The following is a 20,955-nucleotide window of genomic DNA, read 5'->3' as shown; positions in this document are numbered from 1 at the left end:
TCCGCGACCGTGCCAGTTCCGTCGAGCATGACCGGGTCGACTGGCAGTGGCAATAACCAGATCGCTTCCGCCATCACCGACTGGCGTACCAGCTCAGCACCTCGGCAACGAGCGAACTACAGTTCAACGAAGCAGCTCTGCAAGACCAAGATCTCGTGAGCTCGACTTGACAATTTCTCCGACCTTGAACACTGGTCCAAGAATCATAAGTGTGTGGCACACACGGAAGGAAGCACGGATTGACAAATGAATATACCGTTACCACGAACGGTTGCGCGGTCGACTAGCGCCATCCCTCCGATGTCCTGTTACTCCTGTGAGCTCCAGCGTAGTGGAACTGTGTACTTGAAGCAAATGGCGAGGATCAACGAAGGAGAGCAATGGAAGTGTGAACATGGACCAAAGGCTTTGGTGCCAGCGAGACTGCGAATTGATCTGCGCCATCATGGCAATGTTCGGCTCCGTATGTATTCCCGTTGCATTGTTGGCTACGCTGCGCTGTGCTCATGATGTTGTCTGCATACAATCTCCAAATTCCGATTAATACCGCCTTCCACCTCAACAATCGAGACCTCTTACAGCGTCGCGGCAAATGCAGGACGTTCCCTCTTTTCGCACGCTCACAGGCAACATCATCAACACCGAGAAGAAGCTCCAGACGGCCGCCCTGACAGCCACCGGCCCCGAGAGATGGTTCACAACCAGATTGATGAGCGTTTGAACCGCATTCGACCGAGTGTTTCAGAGCATACGGCGTCCATGGGATGGGCTGATTCCGACCAGTCGATCGACCATTCTGGCGCAGCGTTCGCCGTCTTTGTGGCGGTCATGAGCGTACATGTCGGCTTTTGTGATGTCTTGCCGCCGCAGCTCACCCGGTCCACTCCGGGCTACGTTGAGAGCGCCGACCCGGAACGCATCGTTTACGAGCCCGAAGGCCACCTCGAAACGGCAAATACGACTGCGAAGACGACAAGAACCGGCGCATACTTTGTTTTGCCGTCAGGAAGCCGAGCGCAATGGACGGGAGATGGTCGAGCGTAACGAGCGTCCAGCAGAAGAGAAGTTGCCAGACGCAGAGTCATCATCCAGCTTCGGTACCTACGATGAAGACTTGGGTCTCTCTTTGACGGCCCTTCGGACGGAACTATTGTCATCAGCCACATTAACGCCCGGGTTCCATCTATCGCACAAGGGTCTCCAGGCACGAACGATACCCTCCAATTCGCTCAGGCCGACAACTCATTTTTGCCCGCTGCGGTCCGGGTTGGAAGACCCTGTTGCAGCTCGGACGGCCAATGATCCCTTTGGGCCTTCAGATCATGGCCATGGCTGTTCATCGAGACCAGAAGAGACCAGCCCAACGTCCGAACGGAGTTCAATTACCGCACGAGGATCTCCGGTCGAATCTCCGTAGTTGAGAGCGAATCTTAGAGTAGATCGTCCGGGTTGTGTGAAGAAGATGGACGGTTCCAAAGACGTGCGGTGTGACGAAAGGCTCAGAGACTTGTTGACCGGCGACGTTTGAAAGGCGAGGTAGAACGGTTCAGACGGCCGTCCATCATTTCTAACCGGGAGTAGCAGCAACATGTGACCAGTGCCTGTGCGTCGAGAGGTCAAAATAACGTCGTTGAGTCGGCAGCGTCGATCCGCTACATAGCTTCGGGCCCCGCATGTGGTTTGTCTGCATCGACGAGTTTGTTGGTCGTACTTGGTGTTGCTTTTTTTGGATCTGGACCAGAATGGGATGAGCGTGGCAACAATAGCGACGCGATGAGCATACTCTGTTTGGTGGCGAGTTCGGAAGCGATAACAATGATACCACCATTCCCGTCCCATGTTCGCATGCATGAATCTCAGCCTCTGAACGAGCAGATGATGCACGATATCCGATAGGCCAGAAGGCTGGCAGCGAGCGAGACAAGTTCGATCCGAGGGTGGAGCTGCAGGGTCTTGGGCGAAGGACGCGGTCCGACGGCATCGAGAGCGGAGTGCACCCGGAGGAGTATGTTGGTAGAGGTGTGCTTCCTGATTCAGCGATACCGGCGACAAGACATAGGCGTTGGCAGGAATTTCTGTGCTATGCTGCGAGAACCACAGCTGAACCCCTCGACGCATATGCCATCCTTACAGGCCTCGCCGACCTCGCTGACGTGGTCGTCCGCGCAGACTTCAAGTTGACGGTTTGAGGCGATGGAATCACAGGAATGGGAGCCTTGTAACGGTAGCGTTTTTCTGCGAGCATTCAATGTGGACAGTTGGCGAGGCAGCTGGACCTGCTTATTCTCAAGATTCCGGGATGCAGCACAGTGCCGTCTCTGGAAATGTTGCTCCCTGCTTTATTGGTCTTCGATTCCTTCGGTGTGGCCTTTGACTCCCGTGTCGCTGGTTCAGCCTCCTGTGGTGTGAGCTTGTGTGGAGTAGTGTGTGCCGTCTCATGCGTGGTCTCCTTGTCTTCCCAAACAAGGCTACAGCTGCGACAGAAGAGTTTCCCGCCGGTGACAGGATGCTCATGCGGCTCTCCGCCTTCCTTATCTCACCTCTTGCGGGTTGTGGTCTCGCTCTAGGTCTCGCCGTCTCTCCTCGAACTCCAGGTCACGATGGCGACGGTCTTGGCTGGCCATGGAGCTGTGGCTTCATGCCCGCGCTTTGAGGCCAGCGCAAGATGTCTCGGTACGCCCACGGCTTTTGGACCCTCGTGGAGTGACGGAGACGCTCGCGGACACTGCATCGCACATCGTTTGACAGGAAGCGGCATCGCAGGGCAATACCAGATGCAGGATCTTAAATGAGCGGTTGCTTCTTCAAAAAGGAACCTATACCTTTCTTTCTCTTATCATTTGAACTGCAAAGTGCGATCCTCATAAATTCGCCTCGGGCATTGACGCCTTTCATCGAAGGACCGTTGCCGCAGAAAGATGGCAACTTGACGGTTGTAGAATCGACCGCCCACTTCTGTCGCATAGTCCGCTGCGCCCTGGACACGAGTGGCTGCTCTCGGCACGTATGGCTGCTCTCGTCGCCGCGACAAGGACTGATATTCTGCTTCAATTTGATCTCCACGCCGGCGAAGACCGATATCTCCCTTCGTTTGACCATTGAAACGGACGGGAAAGCCTCTGTAGTACGAATTGCCGTCCAAATGCTTGAAGTCGCTGTCAAATGTTGTCGATCGCTCGCACTCAGTCTCGAGCAGCTTGCTTGGCTTGATGAGCAAGGCCTGTGGAACGTCTTGACCTTCGAACACGGAGATGGAGCCGTCTCGTAGTATTGTTCTCCATCGGCTCGCCGCACACGCAACGAGCGTATGGACTATGACCTCGTGCACAGTGCTGTTCGCATACTGGCATGCATTTGCGCCTTCACGCAGCTCCGAGCAGCTCTCAATCCAACTCTCCCGCAGCAGGATCGGGTTCAAGTATTGCTCCGATGCCGTTGGCGATTGCTCGCACCGTGTACAAAGTTCGCAGCACGGTATTCTTCAACGCTGCAGCAGATGAAATGTCCTCCAGAGGAAGTGTTATTAGGTTGTGCGGATCGGTGGAAGGCTTGGAGCCTTGGACTCGCCGTTGCAAACAGCAAAACCTCCACCCTGTACGGTAGTGTCATCAAGATCACAGGCTTGCTAGAGGAAAGTCGCGCATGAAGCACCACAAACCCGGTGTCGAAGTTCAGGTCCTGTGAGGTATCTTGACAACGTCGGCTGCATCTCAACTGTCACCCGCCTGTATTGTTATGGTATGACTTTGCCGCTTCTGTGTCTGCATCTCTTGCCGCAAGACGTCTGGTACATCCATCCGCGTGCCACTCCGAATCCCAAAACGACGCGGACGAGCAGTCTCATCGATGCGCCTCATGAATTCGAGTGCCTTCGTTCGACGACGACTGTGCTACAGCCTATCATTCACCAGGAGTCAGCATAGCGATGGATCCGGACGTGGCCAAACCCTCTTCCATCTTATTACCGCCGAAGCCGCTCTCACCGAATAGCCGCGGAAAGTCTCCTACACTCCCTCCGTCCATGGTCCTGCAGTCTCGATATCAACGCCACGCCACATTTCTCGCCTGATCAATCTCTCTCATTTCCGACGACCACGCCCGAGAATTTCAGCTCGGCCAAGCGGTCAGATTAGCCATGCCGCCGCGCATTTCGACCACCTGGGATTTTCACGGACACCCTTTTGGGCACATGACAAGAAGCGTGATCACAGAGATATCGTCGGAGCATGAAAGGATTTGAAGCACAGAACAGCAATCGAGTAGATTGGGATTGCACATGCACCGAGGGAGGAGGATGAGAGATCGGAGAATTGGCAAAGGGAGGAGGACGAAGCAGAACAAGCAGATGAATTGGCAAGCTTGAATGCGGAGGTGGAAGATGAGGCGGAAGACGACGAGGACGCGGAGGACGCAGGGAGAATGGAGAGTTGGGAGGAGTAGAACAAGGAGAGAAAGCTACGAGCTGCGAGGCGGAGGTTGAGAAGACGAAGGAGGCCAGCGAGAATTCAAAATCGACAACAACCACAGGCCATACATGATCGGTGGTACTTCCAGCGGGCTGAGCCTCTTCTCCTTGATGAGACCTCGCCTCAAAGCCATTCCATTCGCACACGACGTCTTGTACCCGTCTCCGCCCTGTCAATCGATGTACCGGCCCAGCACTTACATCATCCACCTATCCCAGGCACGATATCTTTGTCCCTTCAGGCGGACCTCACTCTTCGGAACTTTGCCCAAAGATCGTCACTCGCCCGCACAGGTTTCGAAAACATTGAGGAAAACATCCTGTCCTTCAAGCAGCTTTACCAACCACTCCGAGGAGCCTTCCCAAATACCGTCGGCTTCACGTCTTCCATCAGATCTCAGCCGCGCTCCCACGTTTTCCGCTCTATACCTACGCATATAACCCAGGCTTCGTAAACACCACCTACGGAGCACTGACGATTGAGCGAAAGTATCGGTCTAGAAGGTAACGCCGAGGGTGGTCTTGAAGTAGGCGAGTCACGGGTCGGAGCGAAGGTGGAGGGTGGGAAGAGATTCGTCAAGGGTTTTGGAAGTCGTTGTCCACTCGTAGTAATAAGTTTGGACGGCATGGGATGGGCGGCATGGTTGGACGGCGTGGGCTTGGAGAGAAGCACGGCACATTTTGGATTGAATGCGCTGCTGGGATTTGGCGGTGGAGGCGTGTGGTCATATTGGCCCAGGCCAAGAAAAGAAGGAGGACGTATCACAGATCACCCACCAATGCCACGCCCAAGTCCGGGCGTTCCTCGTCCACGGTCCCGTCACCCTCCTGTTGGCTTGATCGAGTCTACCGTGTTGCTGCATGTTCTGGTTGACTCAGCCTATCGCAGAGAACCGGCGTGCTTGCTCAGGCGCTCGGAGGTACTGGCTGCTTCGTTCGTCCGATTCTAGGTAAACCCCACCTGGTCACGAACTGGTTCATGGAAAATTGCAGGACTATCTCGAGAGCTCTGGCTATTCTTCACTCAGAGGTCCGACATCAAACACTGGTATCGCGGATCGTGTCCGCAGGCTCCCGAATTAACATCTTCTTTGGTTCGTCTTGCCCGCACAATCTCGTGGTTGATCTCAACCAGAGTGCTATCACTGGGCGAACGATCTTCCTGAACAGAACATTTCCTCCGTCATTGAATGGATGAAACACACCCGCATCGCCGTGCCCATGAGCTCGTCCCCCCATGCCCTGATCCTCTTCCTTGATAGCAATGCACCCACTCCCACCCTGACCACTATTTATTCCCAGCCTCTCCCGCCGCTTGCTTTTCTCCTACGTCTCTTGTCCTTGTCAACTTCTTTTTACCGCGGGAAAGAGTAGGTATCGACATCATTCCACTTCGCGAAAAAGAAGTATCATCATCGTACCTACGTCCACCTCCTTGACGCAGGCCAGTCATTTATGCAATGCATTTTTCAGGTATGTACGACATCACGCCCCTCCTCTCCTCCAATCGAGATCGACAAGGACAGGCAACTAACTTCTGCAATAGTAAATCCTCCTTGACAAGCTATTGTCGGCCTCCGGACAGCTTCGCCCAAACAAGCAACCTCGCACTCGCACACTCACCCCGAGTTCAGCTTTCGCAACCGTCTCTTGCGCACTCCAAGGTATGAAACATCCACTGCTCGCTCCAGGGAGGCCACATCGGTTCCGAACGTTCGCCGTTCCAGCTCGCAAAAGCTTTCGCACGCACGCAACTCGACCCTCCCACAATTCAGCGATGCTCTCTCGTGTCTCGACCCGTTCACCTCGTTCTTTTGCTACAGCTGCGTCTCCACCCGATGCCTCGCCCTCGACCTGACCAGGCTTTCAACGAACGAGGACTTCCGTCTCTGTCATCCACTCAGCCCCGCATCGGCGAGGGGCTCGGTTTCCGTTACGCTGCCATCTACACTGCCAGAGCAAACAAGGACGTTCATGTGAGCGATGGCTTGAACACTATACGCCGTCGCCTTCCCACCACCTCACTTCCTCCCTCCTTCCCCTCCTTTCTTGGGCCTGATCAACCTTGGCGAGGAGGGGAACGGAGGGAAGTCAAGTGAAGCGGATCCTCCTCTCTTGCTTCCGCCAACACATGGCTTTAAGTGCGCGAGGGTCAAGAGGTGTGATGGACCTCGTTCGGTCGCTGTTGTCGTTGAGCTGAAGTGAGAGGAGTACTGTCGTAAAACCCAATGGCTCACATTATCATTATCTTGAATATCATTACAATCCGTACCACCAGAACAGCTCAAACAAATGCAACATCCACATCTCGTCATCACTCACTAGCATTCCTAAACAGCAACACTGGGCTTTCCAAACAAGTCAAACATCGGCATCTCGTCATCATCGGCCAGCAGCAAGCCCAAACAGCAACCCGGGCATTCTGTTGCAAAAGTCCTTCTCATCCTCCCGCACGAGATCCTCTTCCAGGAGTTGAGGTTCCCACACCATCGCCTTGGTGCTTCCCAAACCACATCGCTTCCTGGCCAGAAGCATCGTGACCCGGATCAGCGTCGCGGCATCGTTCTCCGCCTCCGAGACATGTTTGTCCGCCATCTCAGCCGTCATCGCGACCGCCGTCATCCACTCCTCGTACCCGCAGGCAACCACATCCTCCTACGACAAGCAAAAAGATCAGCAAAGGACAATCGCAAGCCCCTACGTCTACCCACTTAAAGGAGGGAGGGAGCTGGACACGACACCTTTTCCACCGCCGGCATCCACTGCTCAACCCACACCCGCAGCGCATCCGCCCCCAGGCGCCAACCCTCACACTGCTCCTTGGCCGATCGCGCCGCGAAGAACTCTCGTCGCACGTCGAGGCCCGTGTACTGTTCGAACAGCACAGCGTATCGGTGCGAGAACCAGCGACGAACCGCGTTTTTGCTCGCGTCGAGCACGTCGTATCGGCGGATGGCCCGGGCGACGTGGAAGACTGATGGTGGGCTCTGGCTCGCTAGAGAACTCTGTAGGCTTTGGTCGAAGAGTTTCCATAGCTCGAGTCGCGCGGCGCGTACGTCGGACATGATAGAGCGAATAAGAAGAGGGGAGACGTTGAAGTGGGTCTGGAGAGAGGGAGAGAGAGGACAGAGTTTGGCGGAGGGGAAGGGCTTCGTAAGTTTATATCGTCCACGTGAACCGGATCGTTCAATCTCGTGTCAGTCACGCGCGGCAAATGAAACGCATGAGAAAGCGTGCCCCGATTCCGAAGCGTCGGGACGGAAGATGGAAGTCAGCATGAATGTGCAGCACTGTCGCGGGTTGGTGGCAACCATGCATTCCATACCTAAGGTAGCGATCCATCCGGGCGTCTGTACTCTCTAGTTCTAGCAGTCGAGTATGCTGCTCCCAGTCAAGTCGGAGAGTATACACGCAGCATCAATGCGTTGGCAATAACCGACTTGAAGGACTCCGGTCGATTCCAATTCGGCGGGAAATGCTTGGTCGTTGTCGCTTCAACCGGAGTGTGCTGCCGTCTGGGATCGCTCGTGGAATGTGGCTGGGTTCGGACAATAACACGCGCATTGATACAACTCCTCTTCTCGTATTGTGAGTGAGTGCTTGCGAGATATGGGTGAGGAATGTCGGCCATTGGGGAACGAGGCTTCGGCTTCGTAAAGCGCCCCGGAACATGCCAATCCCGATTCCGAATCCGATTCCGAATCCGAATCATCAGTTTCATCAAACGACAACTCGTCCTCAAGGCCCTTCCTTCGTCAACGAGGCCGTAGTCTCGATCGCCATCCGAGCCAGCCGCTCACCTACGAGCCGACATCTCAACCGCAGCCGTCAGCTGGGTATGCTCACTGCTGCCTCCCCCGCGAACGACGCCAGCATGCCGTACATGCTCCACTCTGCTGGCGCCATCGGATGCACTGTCGTCGAGGTTGACAGCTCGCAACTCCTGGAAGATGCTCGGAGCTGAAGGGCGACGGGAGGCGCAGGCGGGACAGTGTGGACTCGAGTCTCTGACGGAAAATCTGCTCGGACTCGTGGAGGTGGGCAATGAGTTGAGGGTGCAGCAAACGTGAAGCTGACTGAGCAGACCGAGGCTCTGGCGAAGAAGACTGACCGTATACCTTAGGTTCCACGAACTCTCTAGTCGTGAGTTTCCGAACCTTTTCTTCGGACCTTTCGTCACGGAACCTCAAACGCCAACGATATCGCATTGGCCACCGAGTTCCCACATCTTACCACTACACTCTTCACCCCGCTACCCAACGCTACGTCTCCGTCCTCCCCACTTCCACCGTCCGACTTTCACCTTGCCATCGCCAACCGGGTACCGCCTTCGACCTTGCTTGCGACCGGTAGGTACGCGTAGAACTTGGGCTGCCATCGTGACAGCTGTTGCGAAGTCGAGGGACACGCAGATAGCTTCGGAAGCTTGGGGCAGGACTTGGGCAGCGCTCAGAAAGGAGAAGGTATGAGGTCGAACGGGGCTGAATACCAGGCGTTCAAGGTTGGATCAGGAGACGGCCACGAGGCATGGGATATTCGCTGCATTGAGGCCGTTCTTGCGAGCACTTTCTGGTTTCCGGTGGATGATGCTAGGATTTCAGTGCCTTGGACATGTTCATGGGTACGCGAGGGAATGAGAGCTCGCCGAAACAGGGGTTGCAAAGTGGAGGCTTGAGAGAAAGGAGATGAGTCGCAAAGGGAACCTTGACCGCTGCGCCGCAAACGCCGCGAACGTGCGGACATGTTCTTGGACTGGCTGACAAGTCATGATGTCCCAACAAGCTGAAGGTCGTTTGTGAATCTTCATAGGGGAAGGGCGCTTTCCCGACGCTGAGACAAAGGAATCTCCACGCGCTGCCTCAGCGAAAGACCAGCTATCATTCTTCAAGCCAACGCTCAGCTCGCACGTGGCGCAGTCGCGCAGAGGGTGATCTCATTCAGTCGACTCGATGCTATGAGAGTCGAGCAATTGGCTTGTATCCAGCGTCTGCGTGAAGCATACCTCGCGATCATCGACAATCGATGAAGACCGGAATGAAAAGGATACCGAGGACTGGCTGAGTCGCATCAAATGTGGGAGAGCCGGAAATCGTGATCAGCCGGTGACGATACGCAGACTGCCTCAAAGCTGTTCTGAATGCACTCGGAATGTCGTCGATGTCTGTTCTCATCCACACATTACAGTCCAAGAAGCCGTCCTAGCACCCTCGAACCCGCAGGAAGACCTCCATGTCCACGACACGCCAATCCCGAACTATGTACATCAACTGCAACTCGCCTTCCAGCGCCTCATCCTCTGAACATCAAGCACGAGCTCTGCAACATCAATCCTCGGGACGCACCGGCTCAGAGCGCCCTTGGGCACTTGGATGCCTCCAACTCCGCTTCTCCATGTACGAGTCGCCAGGATTGGCGCAAGCTTGTCGTTGCTCTCATTCTATGCAGAAGCTAAACGGAGATCGCTCGAGTCAACCCCAGCCACAAGGCTATTGATTCCGAAACAAAGACTGTCGGATCGCACACAACACAACGCCATATCGCGGCACACGCCAACCAAGTGCGTACGCTCATTCAGAACATGGCGATACCGCTGAAGCCGACGACACAATGAAGCTATGACTTGGGTTCAGTTTGATAGCACCCAGACGAACGCAAGGTCATCGTGAAGCGGGTCGAGATGGAGTTCATCGAGAACTGGGAATTCTGCACTTTATCTTACTTTCTTGCTGGATGTCTTTCCTCACCCACATCGCTGTCCCCCGCGCACCGATTCGAGTGCGAGCACGGATACTTCCTCAGCAGGACGAGAAGCTACGATCGAATACTACCACTAAGCACGAGATCACCTTCGTCGATTCCGCATCACTCATTCATCTCCAATCTGCACACTTACGTCTCTCATACAGCCACATGCCGCCACAATGACCGACACCATCACTAACACCATGGGTGTACGGACTCAAACGCTTGTCAAACGCAAGCACGGATATTTTTCTTGACGAGATGCAGAAGCTGTAAGCTGAGATCGCGAGTCGACTCGCGTAACAAGGTTGTGCGGAATTGAACACTACTACCAAACACGAGATCACTGCCATCGCCGAGCAATTGCGCTATCGTGTGAGAGGTTTGCAAACACGAGGCTCAAAAGGTGCGCATTGATCAATCTCGCACCGTCAGCACCGAGACAAGTGGGCGTCCTTGTTAAGCAGTTACGATCATCGAGAACCAGACCTAGCAAAGGAGCAGCAAAACACCGAGATCAAGGCGATGGGCAAGCACGCCACGATGTAGGTACCTATCCAGGACGATTCACGAGAAGGAGAAGTACAAGAAGGTGCCAGGCATTTTCGAGGAGTATGCGGTAAGCCGAGAGAGCTGCCAAGAAGATGGATGCCACACAGACGGAGAATGCTCGCGGAGCTGTGGAAAATGTCTAGTCTCGTGCGTAAGACCGCGAGCTGGCTTGCGATAGACGGCACAGCTCTGCGCATTGCACACAAGAGCGAGGCCGCGAAAACGAGGCCGCCTGCTAACTTCATATCATGTCAACCGACGGACTATCTGGCAGAATCTCGAGCTTGCTATAAGCAATCCGGCGCAAAGTTTCAAGATCCTGACTCTTACGCACGACAATCTCCGGTTTGAGACTTGTAGTTCAGTATGAGGGCTGGAGCTAGGAGGCGGATTTGCGATCAAAGGTAGTCGGGTTTAGTGGGTTGGTGGGAGGGCCTACTGTATGTCAGTACCGACAAATGCGTGAGATCCTGGCCACGAAAGTAGGATTGAGGAACATGCAGGTTGATTAGCGGAGGGATAGCTTATAAACTCCGTGGAGACGAATGGAATGTCAAGAACTTAATCGTCGAGGCGAGCGCGGAGAACACAGCAACTGACATTTACCCAGCTACTCGCAGTGTTCCTCTTCGCAATGCTCCCTGCTGCAGCTGCGTACTACGCTACGGTCTTTGGTGGACATGTTCCTGGTCCATGACCTTGCCAACAACAATAACATCGCCGACCAACGGATGCCCATCGCGAGGTGTTCAACGAGAATCGCAATCATCGTCCCTGCTACGTAGGCAATGCACCGTCGATATCGCAAGATTCTCTTTATACCAGGCATTCGTCTAATTGCATGGCTTTACTGTAAGCGCGCGGACTTTCTGTGGATAATTCGGAGTCATAGACCAAGCAGTGTGGAAGATGTCCGAGATCTGGCCTCATGCGAGGTCATCGCGATTTTCCACCCCGGTGAGTTGAGGAACCACTGGGGTCGTTAGAACTAGTTCACGCGCTAGAGAACGCCGAGATGCAGATCGACCAGCCATTCAATTCCATCCGAAGTTCTTTCTTATGGGCGAGAACAGCGCATAGCACCAGATGAAGGACTGTGGGAAGCCGGGTTGCATGAGTTCCATTCACCTCGATCGAGCTGTAAGAAGCGGCAGGGAGGACAAAATGCCCGCCTTGCCTCTAAAATGCCGGGGGGTGGAGGGACGAACGAGTAACGAACAGACGGAGATCTGGCGCCATGAGTGCCTTCGGCTCCGAGGTCTGCACCAGTCATGCAGAGGAAAACGAGATTCTTTCGTTGGACAGATAAAAGGACGTCGGAGACCACTTTCGGATGTACGAGGGAGAAAACAATTTGCCTTGCTTGCACGCCTGACACCAAACGGCGGGGAATCGCACAAGAGAAGGCGTCGAGCGGCTTGGTCATTTCCGACGCAGAGGAGAGGAGTGTTAAGGGCGTGCCGACAGTAATAGCAACGGTCATTACTAACATCTACCGCAAACTTTGCATCCTATAAGGTCCCTTGCCTTCCGAAGTTCCCCAATCGGAGATATCTCTTGCTTCTAGATCATCGATAGCTTCGAGACGAAAAACTCGGAGACCCCAGTTAACTCACCTTGTACCGACCACGCACCGAGTAAGTGTCTGTGTGGTTTCCTTACCTGCTCCGTAAGGATTTGCAGCGACGTTGTGCACCACAGCATGGTCGACTCGGGCCACGATCAGGCTTATAGCCGTTCGTCGACTCGCTGCCAACTTAGGTGTCGCTGTGTTGTGCACCGGATGCGTCCAGGCTTTATTCGGACTCGCCCGCACAGCCGGTGCTGTTTGAGGAGATGTTTGGCTAATGCGAGGCTGGCAGACAACGTTCGGACTCAGAAACGTGTGGGGTGAAGATCGTTGGGATGTCCGGAGTTCGCGAGGTCAACAATGCGGAAGTGGATCATTTGGTAACATCACCATCTCATGTAGGGCTCATTTAGTGGCAGGCAGGGCAGGAGAGGCGAGATCTCGAACAGCACGAGCCACACAGCGAATGATTCCGGCTAAGGAATGGGTTGACTAAGTCGGAAGAGGGTGTAGAGCATCGAGGACTAAGTATCCAAGCTGATTTGTAGCAGGTCTTATGGAACCGACCCTGTGCTCCTAAGTAATAACGGTCTCAGCCGTGAGCAGTGCCGTGCGCATCTTCTGCATCTACATGACTGTCATACTAGGAACCAAATGACGGCCGGTCTAAGAGCCAGAGCGAGAACGTGACGGGTAGTTAAAGCACGATCAGGACGATGTTCGTGGGAGAAGCCAGCTCATCTGGCTAACAACCTCACGGTCTGGTAATTTGCCTCATCGCGCCCGTGTAGAAGATCAAATGCGTCCCTCATACCGCCTTCACGCTCGGCCTTTCTAGGCGACACATTCACACCTGATGCCCTCCTGGCTAGCGATGTAGGTACCATGTCCACATTAAAAGACTTCACTTTCGAACCCTTCTTATTCGTGCTTAAGTTTTCCTCTACTTCCCGCCCATGTTGACCCGCAGCAGGCTTACGACTAGATGTGAAGTCGTCCCGACTGGGTGCTCAGCTCGGAGCATTGGAGGCGCCACATCCCTAGCAAGCTTTACCCTAGATTGAGCGTGTATTAATGACCTTCATATATCAACCTTTGATGCGCTATCTTTCCGCTTCCTTCTCGTCACCAGATTGACGGTCGGAAGCAAGTCCTCGTCCACGATTGGCGGTGGCGAAACCTCCTTCGGCTCGGTCTCCTGGCTGTTGAGCTCGAAGTGAGCAGGTCGACGTCGTTTCGGAGGCTGGACATCGCTTTGATCGATACAGCGTTGACAGTAGAGAACAATGTCCGCGTGGGGGAATCGCCGGGAGTGACAGAGTGAGGCATCCATTTTGTTCCACAGGCTGACCACAGAGGGAACAGTACATAACATGGCCAGTTCGGAGGATAGCGGAAGATTGAGTGTGCTTCTTTGCTGCTGACTCGGCCGACTGGCTCGCTTCGACTGTGACTTTAATCTCGAGTCCTTGGGCTGCTCCCTCAATGTTGTCGTGCGGGAGATGTGTTTCGAGTGGGCTGCAGCGGGTGGAGTGGACTACCTCTAGTGGAGAGGGCGTTGTTCGGAGCGCGTATGGAAGACTGAGAAAGCTGTCATCACAAATTGGCTGCAAGAATGCAACGCCGATAGCAAGCTCTCCGGGTCCGTCCGGACCTTGAAGATACCTGGACGGTTGTGCGGTGCGATGTTACTGCGGGAGGTTCGTGTTATTGCTGTGGCCGGTGAATACTGTGCGACTGCTATCGGGCTCGAAAGGGGCGATGGCGCTGCTAGTTGGGTGAAGAGTTGATCAAAATCCAGGTTCGACAATTAGATCAAGATTGCCGGTCATTGGCGGCACTGAAAAACCGCCGCAGGAGCTACGCCAACTCATCCGATCCTTCGCTAGCGTCCATCGATGTCGATCCTTTGACATGACTGGCATGGGCCATTTTCGTAAAGCTTCTCTCGCCGGTTCTCCCTTTAGACAGTCGATAAACAGCTCGGGCTGCACGGCGTCTAGGCCTCAGTGCCTATGCTAGCGATTGCAGAGACCGTGCTAGGGATTGAAGAGCCTCTCCTAGCATTTCGAGAATAGTATCGTTCTTTTTTCGCAGGAGGAGAACTTCGAGTCGTAAGCGATATATGTCCTCGTCTTTTGCGATCAGTCCGACCTGGTAGCAACTTCGTTCGTACCTGAGATTGGCGTCGGCGTGTGGAGAGAGATTGGTCGTGCAGTCGCAACGAGATCTGGGATTCTGCCATTCTCCAGAATGTAAGTTGTGTAATGGAGTCTTGTGCAACGATTTCACGACATGGGGCAGAATAGGCGGAGAAAAAGTTTCAATTGACGTCCAACCCCGGTCAGAATGCGCCTGTCGTTATGGACTTGGTTTGGAAGAAGTCGTAAACGTGCGTATTCGGGGAGACGCACCACGCCTGCTTCGTACATTGGGACCAAATCTGCGCAAGACGACGTAAGTCATGCAGCATTCTTCAAGAAGAACATAAAGCGGGAGCGCCGAAAGGTTGGAAGAGGAGGCGGGCATTGACACCGGCCTGTGCAGGTCGAACGACTGCTGTTGAACAATTGCAAAAGGATTTCGGGCTGGGCGGTTCGAGCGGTTGTGCGAGCTCTTCCACTAATTCGATGTGTAAGAGACGCTCGCGAGTCGTTGTCCAGACGCATCACTTGCATATTTGCTTGTGACCGCGGCGAGAGGTTACTGCAAATTCGAGTCTGCAATGTGGAGGAATCTGGGTATAGTGGTTGTAGAGCAAAGTATGATAAAAATGTCTCACAAGCTCACCGCATCCTGTGTGGAGCAAGCCTGCGAGGAATGTCCTTAGGTATACAAAGCGGGTCTTGCAATCAACATAATGCTGGCATGCGCCCTTCGGGCTTGACGAAAGGTCTGGCGGAGTTCCTCGTCGGCACTATACCGGAACGCTCGCGCTTCTCGCGGGCTTCTTCGTGTTCGACCTGTCCGCGTGCTTTACGAAGTTCCTGAAGTGAAGACGGTAGTCGTCCTGGCATTGTTGTTGTTGTTCTGCTTGTTGGTCTGCCTTTGCTTGGACCCTGCGAGCTTCAATTGGCCGGGCAGAGATCGCATATGAAGGGCGACGTACGTTCCGGGCGGTTCTTTTTGTCTCCGGTCTGCTCGAGCACTTGCTTGTGCTGTTTGGCATCGACAGCCTTGCCTTCTTCTCTGCCGGCTGAGAACTTCAGGTCGTTTCGTTGTGCGGACTGCAGGTTTATCTCCTTATCGGCGAGGGTGGAGGCGATGCAGTGAGCCATATCGAGTGGCTGTATTCGGGAGGCGTAGCGAAGTTGTGCGACAGATCAGAGTCGGGTGCTAGGTTTAGTGATATCTTCCACTGTTAGCTGTGACTTGCTACATTGCATGGAAATGTACTTTTCGCGCCAACAGCGCTGCGGAAAGGAGTCTCTGTTGATCGCCGGATAGTCGGCGGGTTGAGATGTGATGCCGAGATGCCGCCATTGAACGAATGCAATCAGACGGAGAGAAAGCACCACGACACGGGTCGCAACGTTTGCCGACCTGGGTTGCACACACCAGGGAGGATTTGCCATGCTTTCATCTCAACTTTCCAAGTGAGTGCCCGAACATACATGCGAACAGGTACTGCAGTGGTAAGCTGCGCCGAATACCGCCACGAAGCGGAAAATGAAGTGACTCGAACTGTCGCCAGTAAGCGAGCTCAAGAACACATCAACATGCCCTCTCGTGCCTGCTCCAGCTCAACTTTCTCAACTCGACGCTGCCTGACTTCACTCTGTGTCAACTTCGAGTGGGAATCTGCGACCGTCGTCTACATCCATCATCCTTCAAATGCATCGAGCCGTGGGTGGTCGCGTAAAAGGTCCGTGACGGGTGGGAGGTCGTCATCGGAATCAGCGGCCGTAAGGAGGAATCTTGGATCATCTTCCTGCGCGGAGTTCGTGCTGGCACAGTCGTCGTCCATGGCTTTTACATCCGAAGCGAAAAGCCGGACACAAAGTCCAAGTCCAGCCGCTCCACGTATCCACATACCATTGATGTGATTCTGCTTCTTCTCCTCCCCAACCCTTGTTTCCTCAGAATACCATTCTCCCCTCGCTCGCTCTGATTTTGGCCGTACGCCAGACTGGTATTTTGGACAGCAGACCTTCCGGCTGTCCTTCTTGCGCCTGTTCAAAGCCGAATTCCGCCCGTTTGCGCCGATCTCCGCCAGCGTGTAGGCGCCTGTATACTGACAACAACATCTTGACCCACTCGACGAGGGTGGGCACAGCGCTCCAATTCGAAGGTGTCCTCTCAAACCCGAACTCGTTCGTGCTCTTCTTCATCTTGTGGTTGCGAGGTGTGCTAACGTTCGACATCTTGTCCAGCTCAACGAGAATGATCGACTCCAACTTCGCCTGATCGTAGGCATGTTTGGAGTGCTTGTGGAGTGATACGTGGCCTGGAGCGAGCTTTGATTTTCGTCAGGTTCGTCGGAATGTGCAGATTGCAAGCACGAGTGTCTCCCTTCCTTTTCCTGCACAGTGCTCATGTCCTCCTCGCTGTCGTGATCCCCAGGCCAGCCACATTTGTCCTGCACGACACCTATGCTCTTCTCAATGTCCTGACCACCGCGTTGCCCGATATTTTCCTGCACGTTATTCATGTCCCCTTCACCGTGTCCGACGGAGCAAGTCTGTTCCTGCGCATCATCCTTGAACTTCTCCACAGCACGTGGCATCATCCTTGAATTCCCCCACAACACGTGGCATCATCCTTGGATTTCTCCACAACACGTGGCATCATCCCTGACTTTCCCCACAGCGCGTGGCACCATCCCTGCTTTTCTCCACACTACGCGGCTTACGCCTCGTATCCTTACCTGCTTCCCTCGGCGTAAAATCCTGCTCTTTATCTTTAGCTCTACTGCGACCAGGTGTGTCTGTGTCCGCGAGCGTCCGCAATAGGACCTCGAAAGATTTGTCGCTTGTTATTCCGGCTTTGGGCACCCTGCTTGTTGGCACGGCATGGCATTGCCTTCCGGCAGTCACATCCCGTGGCTTGCGAGGCCCGAAGATGGATCGCAATGACCAGAAATCCTCCTACCTTGTGCGGATCGGCCAGAGTCCTTTTGACCGTGGCGCTCACGGGCGAATGTCTCGTCTTCTGAACAATCACCGACGTCATTTGCCTCGTTGTATCCACTTCCCGCCAACTGGTGGTCTGATTGTTGCACCCTCTAGTATCCGCCTCGAATTTGCCAACATCCTCGCAATGCCATTAAGTTCCCGTTGTCTCGATGAGGTGGCTTGCGCTCCTATCTCAGTCATCACGGACGGACAATCATGAGCGTGCAATTGTTGGTTGCAAGGAGATTTCGTTGCGCCTGCTCCCTCGCCAATCGGCCGCTCCACGCCACAATTGCTGCAACTTTACCAAGTGTTCATACTGCGTCCGCCGGTGCTCCTCTGTCGATGCGCGTGGGCGACGGACAGGATAGGCAAGGTGCTGGAGACAGATTGGGTTCTGGGAGTGGAGTGTACGGGAGCCAGACCCGGGGTGGTGAAGGTGAAGCCGACGTCATAGTCCGTAGAATGTCGAAGATCAAAAGTTGGAATGGGGGTACACGAGTAGGTCTCAGTGGAGTCACACCCGCCGGAGCGGACAAGCACGCAACCCCTCCTAGTGGCAGCATACCCTCCACAGTATCGACGATATTGACATACTACCCGCTGCACGATGCCACCTTTATCCGCATCATCCTTCTGTCCCTTCCACGGACAGTGGTCCTGGTAATTCGGACACTCTTCGCTTCGCTCCTGATTGCTCGTCGGGTGTAGTCAATTGAGGTGGTAAGGAGCATTGGCATCACCGTCCAATACTCCGCCCCCAAGCTGTCCCAGGCTCTTCTCCATACCCCGCCAGCAATTTCCGATGCGACGACCAACCTCGTCCATCGAATGTGAAGACCAGCATCATCAGAGTTGAGCATTTCACACATCTTCGGAATGCTCTCCATCGCAGTCGGTAGTTGCCTTTTTCAGGTCCAAAACGTTCCGGACCGGGTTGGGAGGCTAATGTTGAGGGCCTGCATTCTTCAAAGAGAACGTCGGCTTCGCATGAGGATGGATAGTCTTGAGTGCCACGTTTGAAGGTTTGCGGCTGTGAAATTAGATGAGGAGGTCGGCTGGATTGTAGCTTCATGGACCGTCTTGACGTTGTCCGAATATTGGAACGTCAGATCATGTACACGAGCTTCCCTTCCCTGTGCCGTTCTTCCACAATCATCCACCACATTCTTGGTATAAATATTCACGATAAGTTGGATTTACAAAATTCCGCCAGCGGCGAGCCCTTCCATCATCTCCGCCTCCAGCTCTTGAAACTCGACACCAAGCTTCCGCACCTCTAGCATCGCCTCGTCAAGTTGACGGACCGTCTCGACGACACCCAGCTTCACGCCCTCTATGGCATTCTCCGGGACGGCGGTCTGAGGAATGGCATGCTCAGCACACTTCCTCTGTGCTTCCAACGTCTTCTCTAGCGCGTGGACATATTCCTGTATGAGGCGGTATTCCGGGCTGCCCTCGAAACTTTCGCAGGCCTTGGACATGACTCGGACAAAGGCATGGCAAGTGGAAATGCGCAGTGGGCAAGAGCTGAGCTCCGTGGTGTACAATTTCGTGAGATCGGCGGCGCGTTTGATGCAGGCGATGTTCGAGATCTTCCGTTCCGCCGAAGTCGTATCGGCGAGATGCTGGGTGTTGTCGGTGATTGACATCCATTGGGAAAACGCCCTCGGCATTTCGAGATGGTGAGAGCGATTGATCGCGATCCAGCAGACGGCAAGGACTTGACGGACCGTGCGCATGTGTAGTTCGGATTGCTGTGCGAAGAGAGCATTCCCACTTGCATAGCCAATCGCGTGGAGAACGAGAAGCACACCATGGTCCTTGTTGTCGTTCTGCCCGAGGCCAGTTGCAGGCGTACCGGTGATGTTCCACTGGTTTCCAGCGCCTTTGGGGCACAGGAACTCGCGACAGAACGCATGCAATTCACGACTGATGTCGGAGTAAGTTTGGGCATGCCGGGAGGGAACGTAGAGCTCGATGTGGTTTTTCAACATGTTGAAACATGCCACGGCAAGATGCGTGTTCTTGACCATGGGCGCTATGAGTATGGTGTGGTGCTGTGCTGGCCATGCGAGCGTCGAAGTCGAAGCCTTTCCATCGACCATGTCGTGGTCGACGACGCAGACATGGCGAGGGGCGAGGAACCGAATCAAGTTGTTGATCGCGACGGGTGATAGCCAGCCATGCGGAAGCTCGTCGAGCACGGATTGTGGTGCATCCGAATTGTCCGTCGAGCTTCGATTCAAGAACAGACGGGCCATTTCCAGCAACGGCGTTGATGATCGTGGAAGGACTGACAGTGAAGGTTGATGAAGTGTGGAAGTGCTGCCGATCGCGCTAAGCCTCGTTGGCGGGCTCAATCTGACATCACTTGACAAATCGTCCTCCGCGGGAGAATCACCCATGGTATTTGAACACTGAGCGTTCGAATCATTGTCAGCCAAGGCTTGGTCTGCTCGCCTAGCAGTCTCTGGAGGTCCTCGGTGTTTCTCATCCGTTACTCGTAGCTTCCCATACGGCGGGATGGAATCCGCTTGAGGGAGAGAGTCCGCTTGAGGGAGAGTGAGTGAGTGCGCTTGCGCGGGACCAAAACTCGCATCACGGCCGTCTTCGTCCATGACCTCCATGCCCTGTTCCACACGACCAACCCCGCTCGCCATGACGATCAGCTCTTCAACAGCCTGGGTCAGCTTCTGAGTGACCGCCTTCAATCGTGCCTGCTCCTCGGCGTACTCCCGCACCGATTGGAGCTTTACTCGCTGCGCCTCGATCTGCGATTCGAATGTTTTCCCAGGCAACTGCTGCAATGCACTGAGATGTTGCTCGCCGGTAGAGATGCAATTGTAGACGGATTTTTCCGCCGCTCCGTCGAGTCGTAAAATCCAGAACAGATCTCGAGCAATCCCTATCTCGCTGACGAGGCAGTGAAGTGCCTGCTCTCGCGCTGGTCCGCGTCCCAGGCGTGCGCAGAGTCGTTTCTCCATCCAGGCCGGGGATATCTCAGCACCATCTGCATCCCTTCCTCGGAGAAAAAAGGCGAAGCTCATTCGCCAAACTTCTGGGATCACTGCATCACCCCTGATGTGATTTGCGGTCTTGAGCGCATCTCGATAGGAATACAATATTGCCTCGAGGGCAACAAGCAAGCCGCAGTCATGGAAGTTCTGCTGTTGAAGGTTTCTCGGAGGTCGGGTTTCCTCCCACTCCAACGGCCATTCGTCAGGCTCGGATTCTCCCATCCATTCTGAGTTGTTGGCCCTCTGCGCTGCAGAGATTGCTTCCCCATACTCGAGAATTTGGGAAGCCAGCTCCCTCGATGCGATAGGAGACATTGGATCGAAAGCAAAGTAGTCGCCCGTCACGCCGTCCAGGACGCCCAACCTGAAGTGATTGGCCTTGTAGAAAATGAAGAACAGAACCATGGGCGGAAATGTGAGGACTCTTTTGGGGCCTTTGGTCAACTCCTGCATGCCTTCCTCAAATACCACGCATTGCTCGCGGTCGGACTT

General features: G+C 54.4%; 4 protein-coding genes across 4 annotated transcripts; 1 reads left to right on the top strand and 3 right to left on the bottom strand.

Annotated features, from left to right (window-relative positions):
• Positions 1 to 1,096: 1,096 nt before the first annotated feature.
• On the bottom strand, positions 1,097 to 1,768 carry MYCGRDRAFT_106643 (uncharacterized protein; the record flags this gene model as incomplete). The annotated part of the gene is made up of 1 exon (XM_003847109.1): positions 1,097 to 1,768. The coding sequence occupies one exon, from the start codon at positions 1,588 to 1,590 to the stop codon at positions 1,321 to 1,323; it is 270 nt and encodes an 89-aa protein (XP_003847157.1).
• A 5,408-nt stretch (positions 1,769 to 7,176) lies between these two features.
• MYCGRDRAFT_97817 (uncharacterized protein) lies at positions 7,177 to 7,530 on the bottom strand (the record flags this gene model as incomplete). Its single annotated transcript, XM_003847108.1, has 1 exon — positions 7,177 to 7,530. One exon carries the CDS (start codon positions 7,528 to 7,530, stop codon positions 7,177 to 7,179), a length of 354 nt encoding a protein of 117 aa, XP_003847156.1.
• Positions 7,531 to 8,326: 796 nt separating this feature from the next.
• MYCGRDRAFT_106641 (uncharacterized protein) lies at positions 8,327 to 9,114 on the top strand (the record flags this gene model as incomplete). Its single annotated transcript, XM_003847146.1, has 2 exons — positions 8,327 to 8,531; positions 8,589 to 9,114. The coding sequence occupies 2 exons, from the start codon at positions 8,416 to 8,418 to the stop codon at positions 8,932 to 8,934; spliced, it is 462 nt and encodes a 153-aa protein (XP_003847194.1).
• Positions 9,115 to 16,152: 7,038 nt separating this feature from the next.
• On the bottom strand, positions 16,153 to 16,693 carry MYCGRDRAFT_97815 (uncharacterized protein; the record flags this gene model as incomplete). Its single annotated transcript, XM_003847107.1, has 3 exons — positions 16,153 to 16,260; positions 16,365 to 16,458; positions 16,569 to 16,693. The coding sequence occupies 3 exons, from the start codon at positions 16,691 to 16,693 to the stop codon at positions 16,153 to 16,155; spliced, it is 327 nt and encodes a 108-aa protein (XP_003847155.1).
• Between the last annotated feature and the right edge of the window lie 4,262 nt (positions 16,694 to 20,955).

The sequence above is a fragment of the Zymoseptoria tritici genome, chromosome 17 (assembly GCF_000219625.1).
Source record: "Zymoseptoria tritici IPO323 chromosome 17, whole genome shotgun sequence".
Classification (NCBI taxonomy): domain Eukaryota; kingdom Fungi; phylum Ascomycota; class Dothideomycetes; order Mycosphaerellales; family Mycosphaerellaceae; genus Zymoseptoria; species Zymoseptoria tritici.
This window is presented reverse-complemented; position numbering and strand designations above follow the sequence as displayed.